The sequence below is a fragment of the Sapajus apella genome, unplaced genomic scaffold (genome assembly GCF_009761245.1).
Source record: "Sapajus apella isolate SASKATOON/1434 unplaced genomic scaffold, GSC_monkey_1.0 scaffold2, whole genome shotgun sequence".
Lineage (NCBI taxonomy): Eukaryota > Metazoa > Chordata > Mammalia > Primates > Cebidae > Sapajus > Sapajus apella.
Genome location: NW_022436942.1, coordinates 81,060,009 through 81,072,078, shown reverse-complemented (window position 1 = coordinate 81,072,078; position 12,070 = coordinate 81,060,009). Strand labels below are relative to the sequence as shown.

At 45.8% G+C, this 12,070-nt stretch overlaps 1 protein-coding gene across 1 annotated transcript in view; it reads right to left on the bottom strand.

Annotated features, from left to right (window-relative positions):
- The window catches only part of CCDC62 (coiled-coil domain containing 62), a 54,765-nt gene that overhangs the window by 1,818 nt on the left and 40,877 nt on the right, over positions 1 to 12,070 (bottom strand). The window contains exon 11 of the mRNA XM_032242835.1: positions 11,168 to 11,317. Coding sequence (XP_032098726.1) covers positions 11,168 to 11,317 — 150 coding nt within the window. The remainder of the gene's footprint in view (positions 1 to 11,167; positions 11,318 to 12,070) is intronic.

Genomic DNA, 12,070 nt, shown 5'->3' with positions numbered 1-12,070 from the left:
GTGCAGTGGCTCACACCTGTAATCCCAGCACTTTGGGAAGCCGAGGCCAGCAGATCACGAGGTCAAGAGTTCAAGACCAGCCTGGCCAATGCGGTGAAACCCCATCTCTACTAAAAATGCAAAGATTAGCTGGGTGTGGTAGCTTGAGCCTGTAATACCAGCTACCCAGAAGCCTGAGGCAGGAGAATCGCTTGAACTGGGGAGGCAAAGGTTGCAATGAGCTGCCATCAAGCCACTGCACTCTAGTCTGAGACAGAGCTAGATGCAATTTCAAAAAAAAAAAAAAAAAAAAAAAAAAAAATCACCCAGCATGGTGACACACACTCTTAGTCCCAGATATTTAGGAGGCTGAAGTGGAAGGACCACTGGAGCCTGGGAGTTTGAGGCAGAAGTAAGTCATGATCATGCCACTGCACTCTAGCCCGAGTGACAGAGTGAGACCCTGTCTCAGAAAATAATAAATAAATAAAACCTTAGGAAATGAACACACTATAATGAAGTGACTGAATACAACTGCCATCCATCCATCCAACAAAGGCTTCTTGACTTCCCATTCATCTGTAGGGTCTCCTTTGTCTGATCTGGAAGGACTTCTCTGTCTGCTTTACCATATGTGTTATAGCTTAACACTAGGCATCAGCTAACGCCCAGATATAACTGGCTCGTTGTCAGCCCTAACACAGGCGACCAGTGCAGTGAGCCCTAAGTGAGCCCTATTGAACACAGTGGTCAGTAGTTAAGCATCAGCAACTCTAAGTGCTGAGTTGCCTCGTTAGCCTTGTTAGGTGTCTGGGTGGGGAAAAAAGAAAGGAGGGGAGAGTGGAGAGGTGAGGGGGACAGATGAAGGGGAGATAATACCTGGAAAGACCCAAGTGCATTCCGTGGTGACCCCTGGCTTGTAAGTAAGCCCACCTCCTCACCTCCTCCTGCCTGCGTGGCCTGCATTCCAGCCATGCCAGGATCCCTCATAGTTCCTCAGGGTCACCCAAGGGTGCTTCCAGGCCTCTGTGCTTTTACCCATGCTGCTTCCTCTCTATGCAAATTGCCCGTGTATTTTACCATCTGATTTTTTTTTTTTTTTTTGAGACAGAGTCTCGCTCTGTCACCCAGTCTGGAATACCGTGGCACGATCTTGGCTCACTGCAACCTCCGCCTCCCACATTCAAACGATTCTCCTGCCTCAGCCTCCCGAGTAGCTGGGATTATAGGCACACCACCATGCCTGGCTAATTTTTGTATTTTTAGTAGAGACGGGGTTTCACCATGTTGGCGAGGCTGGTCTGGAACTCCTGACCTCGGGTGATCCGCCTGCCCTGGCCTCCCAAAGGGCTGCGATTATAGGTGTGAGCCACCGCACCTGGCCACCATGCACCATGCTATATATTTTATTCATTTTAAAACTTTTTTTTTTTTTTTTTTTTTTTTTTGCACATGAAGCACCAAACACTTTCATGTGCGAGGACTCTGAGCCCTGCAGGTGCTATTTTCTATGAAATAGGATCTCTTCACTACCCTCACTACAGTAGCAAGAAAATCTCAACATGCTACTTTGTCTTTATTTTCTTTTTTTTTTTAATTTTACTTTAAGTTCTGGGGTACATATGCAGATGTTGCAGGATTGTTACATAGGTATACACATGCCACGGTGGTTTGCTGCCTCCATCCCCCCGTCACCTACATGAGGTATTCCTCCCCAATCTCCCCACCCCCTGCTATCCTTCCCCTAGACCCCCACTCTCCCAACAAACCCCAGTGTCTAAAAGGGATCTGCAGCCTTTATCAGCCTGTCACAAGAAAGGTGAAGAGCTGAGACAGGTGAAGAACTTCACACCAACCATCTCAGGCCAGCAATCAGAATGGTCGGCCCACGCAGCAGGCACAGCACCAAGCACAGTTTACGGCAGGGTCCCCTCGCCACTCCCACCTGAGGCAAGGAGGCAGCCGGCCACCACGAGGCCATGTGTTCAGCTGTGCTTCCTCCTACTCTCACTTTTTTCTCCTTTGTCTATTTTTAAATTATTGGAGTTTTTCTTGAATAAAAATCAAAATAATAAAAACAGGTGTAAACTGAGAAGTCCCACTTCCATGTCATGCCTCATGCCTCCTACTGGTAAATTTATGTCATCTTTCCACTGTGTCCTTGCACAAATATATATTCTTATTGCCATCCTCTTTCTTTTCTTTTCTTCTTCTTTTTTTTTTTTTTTTCAGACAGGATTTTGCTCTATCGCCCAGGCTGGAATGCAGTGGCTTAATCACAGCTCATTGCAGCCTCAACTTCCTGGGCTCAAGTGATCCTCCTGCCCCAGCCTCCTGAGTGCCTGGGACCACAAGTGTGCACCACCATACCCCGCTAATGTTTTTAAAAACCTTTTTTGCAGAGATAGGGTCTAGCTATGTTGCCCAGGCTGGTCTTGAACTCCTGGGCTTAAGCAATCCTCCCACCTTGGCCTTCCAAAGTTGTGGGATCACAGGCATGAGCCACTGCTCCTGACCATCCCCTTTCTTAGGTATGTGGAATGCCATATGAACCTTCAGTGTCTTCCGGTTTCTCACTTAGCAATAAATCGGGAAATATTTCCACATCCCAGTGCACCTCATTCTGTTTTACGGGGGCTCAGAACCCCACCGTGTGGGTAGACCACAACTTATTCCCTCGATTCCCTTTTGCTGGACACTGGGTGGCCGCCTATCATTTGCTATTGTAAAGCAATGCTGCAAAGAGAAACGTACCCATGCCATTTCATACACATGCAGAAGTATCCGTGGGAGAGATTCCCGAAGTGACACTGCATCGTCAAAGCGTCAGTTCTTCGGTGATTTTTAGAAAACATTACCAATTTCCTCGCCAGGAGGACTGAATCACTTTATGCTCTCTGGCAATGTGGGAGAGTGTCTGTCTCACAGCAAGGCTCTGAATTACGACCCTTGTCTGTAGCAACAGATGGCAAAGCCCTGGCGAAGCAGACAGGCTGCTCAGAACTTTACCCTGCTTCCTTATTGCAGAAATTAAGAATATTTATTTTATTTTATTTTTATTTATTTATTTTTTTGAGATGGAGTCTGGCTCATCTCCCAGATTGGAAGTGTAGCTGCACAATCTGGGCTCACTGCAACCTCCGCCTCCTGGGTTCAAGTGATTCTCCTGCCTCAGCCTCCCAAGTAGCTGGGATTACAAGCGTGTGCCACCACGCCCAGCTAATTTTTTTGTATTTTAGTAGAGGCAGGGTTTCACCATGCTGGTCAGGATCATCTTGATCTACTGACCTCGTGAACCGCTTGCTTCAGCCTCCCAAAGTACTGGGATTACAAGCGTGAGCCATCGTGTCCGGCAGAAATTAAGAATTTTTAAACAAAATTATCTGCTTTCTCTGTACCTAGCTGTACTCAGTACAAAGGCATGGGGGGAGGAGTTTGTAAAGTGTGTTGCCAAGTAAATCCCTGTTTTTTTTAAATCCTGTCTTCCCAACATCTCTAGAATCAGTTAATGCACCAGAAAATGTATGATATCTGGAGCCAACAGTTTTTCCAATTAAATGGTTTTCTGATTCTAGCTGTAGGATGTCGAGTAAGAAATTCAGTCATTTTTCCCTTCCTGTAATATGTAAGGTTAGAATTAGTTATCTCTTCTGGTTCTTTCTAGCTCAAAAATTCTTAAAAAATTATTTTTTTGAGACAGGGTCTTGCTCTGTTGCCCAGGCTGGAGTGCCATGGTATGATCATGTCTCACTGTAGCCTCGAACTCCTGAGCTCAAAGTCAGATCTCCCTGCCTCGAACTCCTGAGCTCAAAGTCAGATCTCCCTACCTCGGCCTCCTGAGTAGCTGCAACTATAGGTGTGAGCCACTACACTTGGCTAACTTTTTTTTTTTTGTAGCAATGGGGTCTCACTATCTTGCCCAGGCTGGTCTCGAACTCCCAGGCTTAAGCAATCCTCCTCTGTGGTCCTCCCAAACAGCCAGGATTACAGGTCTGAGTCACTGTGCCTGGCTAATTTTATTTTATTTTTCTTAGAGAGGGTCCCACTCTATGGCCCAAGCCGGAGTATAGTGGTGTGATCATAGCTCATTGCAGCCTTGACCTTGTGCTCAAGCAATCCTCCTGCCTCAGCCTCCCAAGTACCTGGGACTACAGTCATATGCAACCATGTCCAGCTAATTTTAACATTTTTTTTTTTTTTTTTTTGAGACGCAGTTTCGCTCTTGTTACCCAGGCTGGAGTGCAATGGCGCGATCTCGGCTCACCGCAACCTCCGCCTCCTGGGTTCAGGCAATTCTGCTGCCTCAGCCTCCTGAGTAGCTGGGACTACAGGCACGCGCCACCATGCCCAGCTACTTTTTTGTATTTTTAGTAGAGACGGGGTTTCACCATGTTGACCAGGATGGTCTCGATCTCTTGACCTCGTGATCCACCCGCCTCGGCCTCCCAAAGTGCTGGGATTACAGGCTTGAGCCACCGCGCCCGGCTAATTTTAACATTTTTTGTAGAGCAAGGTTTTGCTATGTTGCCCAGGCAGGACTTGAACTCCTGGCCTCAAGTGATCCTCCCACCTTAGCCTCCCAAAGTGCTGAGATTATAGGTGTGAGCCACTGCACCGGGCCAGCTTGTCTTTTTCTGCACGTTCCTATCAGTTCCATTCAAGGGAGGCCCTGAGAGCCCCCTGTGGCAGGTGCTGGGTGCTGCAGCCATGGTGCCAAGGTGAAGGGCCCTGGGGCGCTCACAGTGAGCGGGAGGGATGGATGCAGTCACCTGTCAGGTACCTGATGTGCATGCTGAGGGAGACAGATACATACGCACACACGCACGCATGCACACACATACAGCCACACTAGCAGGACAAAAATGAGGGAGTGCTTGATTATATCTTAGGAATTTGACATAAAACCCTAAAGAAGAGGTTGAGACAGCCTGAAGCCATGAGGACAAGGAGGAGCCATCTATTGCTATAGTGCTTGTTTGGAAAATGTGAATTTGGGCCAGGCATGGTGGCTCACGCCTGTAATCCCAACACTTTGGGAGGCCAAGTTGGGAGGATCACTTGAGGTCAGGAGTTCAAGACCAGCCTAGGCAACATGGTGAAACTCTGTCTCTACTCTCTACTAAAAATACAAAAATTAGCTGGGTGTGGTAGTGGGCGCCTGTAATCGTAGCTATTCAGGAGGCTGAGACAGGAGGATCACTTGAACCCAGGAGGCGGAGGCTGCAGTGAGCCAAGATGGTGCCACTGCGCTCCAGACTGGCAACAGTGCAAGACCCTGTCTCAAAAAAAAAGAAAAATGTGGATTTGTTCCAACACATGTGATGTGTTAGTGAACAATTTGAGCACAATGTAAGGTTTGTGTTTATGTGCAGTTTTGTCCACAAGAAACACTAGATGAGCCGTACCCGGGTGAACTGAGCCATGCAGGAGATACAAAAGCAGTGTGTTTCCAATCCCAGCACTTTGGGAGGCCGAGGCGGGCGGATCACCTGAGGTCAGGAGTTCCAGACCAGCCTGGCCAACATAGTGAAACCCCATCTCTACTAAAAACACACACACAAAAAAATAGCTGGGTGTGGTGGTGCATGCCTGTAAACCCAGCTACTTAGGAGGCTGAGACAGGAGAATTACTTGAACCCGGGAGGTGGAGGTTACAGTGAGCCAAGATCGCGCCACTGCAGTCCAGCCTGGGAGACAGAAAGATACTCTGTCTCAAAAAATAATAATTAACTGGGTGTAGTGGCCAACACCTATAATTCCAGCTACTCAGGAGGGTGAGGCAGGAGAATCACTTGAACCTGGGAAGTGGAGGAAAGAGCGAGACTCTGTCTCAAAAACAAAATAAAATAAAAATAAACTGGCATGTAATCTTTGTTTCATTGAAGGTCACGGATCCCATGAATTCTATTCAACAAGTTTGGATTAAAATTATCTGCCCAACAAATCCATAGAGACAGAAAGTAGATTGTGGTAGCCAGTGGCTAGGGGGAGAAGAGGATGGGGAGTGACTGTCAGTGGGCGTGGGGTCTCATTTAGGGGTCATGAAAATATTCTAGAATTAGATAGGGGTAGTGGCTGCACAATTTTATGAATGTTATTTTTTTGTTCCCCACCCCCTGAATATTATTTTTTAAAACCACAAATTGTATACTTTAGAAGAGTGATTGTATGTAAATAATAAAATGTGAATTCTCTCTTTCTTTTTGGATATAGGGTCTCTCTCTCTGTCACCCAGGCTGGAGTACAGTGGCAAGATCACGGCTCATTACAGTCTTGACCTCCCAGGATCAAGTGATTCTCCTACCTCGGCCTCCTGAGCAGCTGGGACTACAGGTACATGCCAGTGTGTCCAGCTAATTAAAAAAATTTGTTTTGTAAAGGTAGGGTTTCCCGGCGTTGCCCAGGCTGGTCTCAAACTCCTTGGCTCAAGTGAGCTGTCTGCCTTGGCCTCCCAAAGTGCTGAGATTACACGTGTTGGCCACCATGGCTGGTCTATATCTCAATTAAAATACATATTTTAGAGAAATGGCTGCCAAAGAATGACCAGAAAAGTCATTAAAGTCCTCCCTAGACACAGGGGAAGAAACGGCCTCACTGCAGACATTTAAAGGGAGAGCTAAGCACCAAAATAGTTTTGTCACTAAAAACCTTCCTCTGCCCCGATATAAATGCAAGGGTTCACAAATGCCTGAGAGACAGCTTGTGAGAAGAAATCTTCCTAAGAAACACCAGTCCAGCACTGTTTCCACTTTGAAAAGTTTATATAGCACACATTGTATACTTGGAAAAATTTCTATTTTGGGAGTCTGTTTTTTAAGCTAATTTCTGCAATTACCTGTTTAGGCTCATGGCAATGAGCATGTTGATTCTAAAATGATTAATGTTCTAGCTTTGGATCTATTTGCGTCACATAGAAACTGCTCCAGGGAACTCTGAATCTAACAAAATACTAATCTGAAGATGGACTAAGCAAGAAATGCCATCAGAGAGTATTTCCCGAAACAAGGCAAAGATGTCTGCTCCCCTCCTTCTATTCAACACTGATCTGGACGTCCTAGCCAGAGCAATAAGGGAAGAAAATGAAATAAGGCATAAACACTGGAAAAAGGAATGAAACTGTTTCTATTTGTGAATGACATGATTGTGTAGAAAATCCTAAGGAGCCGGGCGCGGTGGCTCAAGCCTGTAATCCCAGCACTTTGGGAGGCCGAGGCGGGTGGATCACGAGGTCAAGAGATCGAGACCATCCTGGTCAACATGGTGAAACCCCGTCTCTAATAAAAATACAAAAACATTAGCTGGGCATGGTGGTGCGTGCCTGTAATCCCAGCTACTCAGGAGGCTGAGGCAGGAGAATTGCCTGAACCCAGGAGGCGGAGGTTGCGGTGAGCCGAGATCGCACCATTGCACTCCAGCCTGGGTAACAAGAGCGAAACTGCGTCTCAAAAAAAAAAAAAAGAAAATCCTAAGGAATCTACAAAAACTCTACTAGAATAGATGAATTCAGAAAAGTTGCAATTTACAAAAATCAACTGTAGTTATTTGTATAATTAATAAACAATTTGAGAATGAAGTTTAAAATATAATGTATAACCGTATCAATAAACAAAATACAGGTTGATTATCCCTAGTCTATAAATCCAAAATCTGGGTGAGTGTAGTGGCTTATGCCTGTAATCCCAGCACCTTGGGAGGCCAAGGTGGGCAGATCACCTGAGGTCAAGAGTTCAAGACCAGCCTGGCCAACATGGTAAAACCTGGGTCTCTACAAAAATTAGCCAGATGCGGTAGTGCATGCCTGTAGTCCCCACTACTTGGGAGGCTGAGGTAGCAGAATTACTTGAACCCGGCAGGTGGAGGTTGCAGTGAGCTGAGATTGTACCACTGCCCTCCAGCCTGAGCGACAGAGCGAGATTGTCTCAAAAACAAAAACTCAAATTTTGGATTTTTGGATCAGGGATGCTCAATTATAAGTATATAATGCAAATATGCCTAAATCAAAAAATATCTGAAATCTGAAACACTTCTGGTCCCAAGCATTTTGGATAAAAGACATTCAACCCAGACCGGGCACAGTGGCTCATGCCTGTAATCCTGGCACTTTGGGAGGCTGAGGCAAGTGGATCACAAGGTCAGGAGTTCGAGACCAGCCTGGCTAATATGGTGAAACCCTGTCTATTAAAAAGACAAAAATTAGCCAGGGGTGGTGGCACATGCCTGTAATCCCAGCTACCCGAGTGGCTGAGGCAGGAGAATCGCTTGAACATGGGAGGCAGAGGTTGCAGTGAGCTGAGGTCATGCCATTGCACTCTAGCCTGGGTAACAAAAGCGAAACTCTGTCTCAAAAAAAAAAAAAAAAAAAAAAAAAAAAGATACTCAACCTGTGTTAGAGATAAATTTAACAGAAGACGTACCAGACCTTTACAATGAAAATGCAAAATATGGTCAAGAGAAATGAAGACAGACCAAAATAAATTGAGATATACTCTGTTTGCAGATGTCCGTTTTCCTCAATTGTCCTTGAATCTATGGATTCAAGAAAACCACAATACTAGCCAGGCGTGTTGGCTCATGTCTGTAATCCCAGCACTTGGGGAGGCCGAGGCGGGTGGATCACCTGAGGTCAGGATTTTCAGACCAGCCTGGCCAGCACGGTGAAACCCCATCTCTAATAAATACAGAAGTTACCCAGGTGTGACAGCACACACCTATAGTCCCAGCTACTCAGGAGGCTGAGGCAGGAGAATCACTTGAACCTGGGAGGCAGAGGTTGCAGTGAGTGGAGATCGCACCACTGCACTCCAGCCTAGGTGACAGAGCGAAACTCAGTAGAAAAAAAAAAAAGAAAAATGAAAGAAATAAAGAAAGAAAACCACAATACCCGGCCGGGCGTGGTGGCTCACGCCTGTAATCCAAGCACTTTGGAGGCCAAGGCAGGCAGATCACCTGAGGCTGGGAGTTCAAGACCAGCCTGACCAACATGGTAAAAAAAAAAAAAAAAGAAAACCACAATACCAAGAGGGCATTAAAAAACAAAAAAGACAAGTTGATTCTAATATTGATATGGATCTGCAAAAGGCCTAGAATAGTTAAAGCAATTCTGAAAAAGAAAAACAAAGTGAATAATGTATACTACACAATTTCAAGACTTTCTATGGAGTTATAATGATCAATATGATGTGGTAGGAATATAAGGAAAGACAAATCAATTGAAATGACCAGAGTCCAGAAATAGCCCCTAGCATGTATGCTCAATTAATATTCAACAAAAACGGCAAAAATAATTCAGTAATGAAAGATAGTCTCATTAACAAAGAGTGCTAGAACTGGGTATGTGTATGGAAAAAAAAAAAAACATTGATTCTAACTTTATCCCACGCACTAAAATAAGTCTAAATGAACCTCAGACCTAAACATAACTAGAAAATTTCTAGAAGGAGAAAAGAATCACAACCTTGGGATAGATTTCTTAGGACACAAAAAACACCACTTTAAAAAAAACCTGTTAAGCTGGAAGTAATCAAAATTTAAAGTTTCTGCTTTTTATTTTTTATTATTATTATTTTTTTTTAATTTCTGCTTTTTAAAAGAAACTGTTAAGAAAAAGAAAAGGCAGGCCAGGTGCAGTGGCTCATGCCTGTAATCCCAGCACTTTGGGAGGATGAGGCAGGAGGATTGCTTGAGCCCAGGAGTTTGAATCAGCTCAAATCAGCTGGGTATGGTTCCGTGTACCTGTAATCCCTGCTACTCAAGAGGCTGAGGTTGGAGGGTCACTTGAGCCTGGGAGTTGGAGGTTCAAGTTGGCCCTGCATTCCAGCCTGGGTGGCAGAGCAAGACTCTTTCTAAAAACAAATAAATACGCTGAGCACGGTGGCTCATACCGATAGTCCCAAAACTTTGGGAGGCTAAGGCAGGAGGATTACTTGAGGCTGGGAGTTCAATGGCAGCCTGGGAAATGTAGTGGGTGGGGCAGTGTGTGCCTGTGGTCCCAGCTACTTGGGAGACTGAGGTGGAAGGATTGCTTGATCCCAGGGACTTGAGGCTGCAGTGAGCTGTGATCACGGCTGTGGATAGCTACTGCACTCCAGCCTGGGCAACAGAGGAAGACTCTGTCTCAAAAATAAACAAATACAATTAAAATTTGGCAGGGTGAGGTGGCTCACACCTATAATCCCAGCACTTTGGGAGGCTAAGGTGGGTGGATCACCTGAGGTGAAGAGTTCAAGACCAGCCTGACCAACATGGTGAAACCCCGTCTCTACTAAAAATACAAAAGTTAGTGAGGTGTAGTAGCAGGTGCCTGTAATCCTAGCTACTCAGGAGGCTGAGACAGGAGAATCGCTTGCACCCAGAACGTGGAGGTTGCAGTGAGCTAAGATCACACCACTGCACTCCAGCCTGGGCAACAAGTGTGAAACTCAAAAAAATTAAAAGTCCATATCTGTTAGAGAGACATCATGAAATATTTATGAGTGACATGATATGATGCTGAGATTCGTTCTAAAATTCTTCTGAAGAAAATGTGTGTGGATGGGGTAAGATAAAATTGACAGTGGTTGAAGGCAAGTGACTGCCATTCTTTACACTTTGGTGCTCATTTGAAATTTTCTATCATAAAATTTGTTTTTTAAAAATTTCCCAGCTGGGCACAGTGGCTCACGCCTATAATCTCAGCACTTTGCGAGGCCAAGGCAGGTGGATCACTGGAGAACAGGAGTTCAAGACCAGCCTGGCCAACATGGTGAAAACCTGTCGCTACTAAAAATACAAAATTTAAAAAAACAAAAACAAAATTAGCCTCAGGTGGTGGGGGTGCCTGTAATCCCAGCTACTTGGGAGGCTGAAGCAGGAGAATCACTTGAACCCAGGAGGCGGAAGTTGCAACGAGCTGAGATCGCACCACTGCACTTCAGCCCGGGCAACAAGAGCAAAACTCCATCCCACCCACAAAAAATCCCCAAGAATTTCTCTTCACATGCCCCAGATCATTAGAAAGAGGAAGTTTGGGTGCAGTGACATCTGATTGTAACTTTTTCCTCCTTAAAACAAGTGTGTTCCCTTTCCTCCCCAGAGACACAGAAACTCTCCCTCTAACAAAACAGCTGCCCTGCTGGTGATATTTACACACTAGTGCTCAGTGGCGTGTTTGGATGTGACAAGTGTAGTCAAGAGAAGACTAAAGACATACATTCATGGCGCTGCCAGTGAGATTCTCATGGCTGATGGGCAGCAGCGTGCTCAGCTCCAGGTCCGTCACCATCTGACGAGACTCGGCCAGCAAACGCTGGAGCTTGCTCGTGGGTGAGAATTCATCCTGGGAGGACAACACAATTGAAGCCTACAGGAAATTAAGAGGCACTTTTAAATGCTTAGGTTTACAAACGCATTACAAACACAAACGCTAACTACCTAGGAATATTTCTTTCTTTTTCTTTTTTTCTCTTGCTCTGTCACCCAGGCTAAAGGGCAGTGGCATGATCACAACTGACTGCCTCAACCTCCTGGGCTCAAGTGAGCCTCCTACCTCAGCCTCCTGGAAAGCTGGGACCATAGGTGTGTGCAACCACACCCAGCTTTTTTTTCTTTTTTTTTTTTTTGTGGGTAGAGGCAGGGTCTTGCTATGTTACCCAGGCTAGTCTTGAACTCCTGGCCTCAAGTAATCCTCCTGCCTTGGCCTCCCAAAGTGCTGGGGTTATAGGCCTTAGCCACCACACCCTATCACCTGTGACTATTTCTTTGTCTTTAGGTGTTACAAAGCAAAGCAGGACATCAAATAGTAGAATAAGAATAACTAAAGGGCCAGGAGCGGTGGCTCACGCCTGTAATCCCAGCACTTTGGGAGGCTGAGGCGGGTGGATCACGAGGTCAAGAGCTCGAGACCATCCTGGTCAACATGGTGAAACCCCGTCTCTACTAAAAATACAAAAAATTAGCTGGGCATGGTGGCGCATGCCTGTAGTCCCGGCTACTTGGGAGGATGAGGCAGGAGAATTGCCTGAACCCAGGAGGCGGAGGTTGCGGTGAGCCGATATGGCGCCATTGCGCTCCAGCCTGGGTAACAAGAGCGAAACTCTGTCTCAAAAAAAAAAAA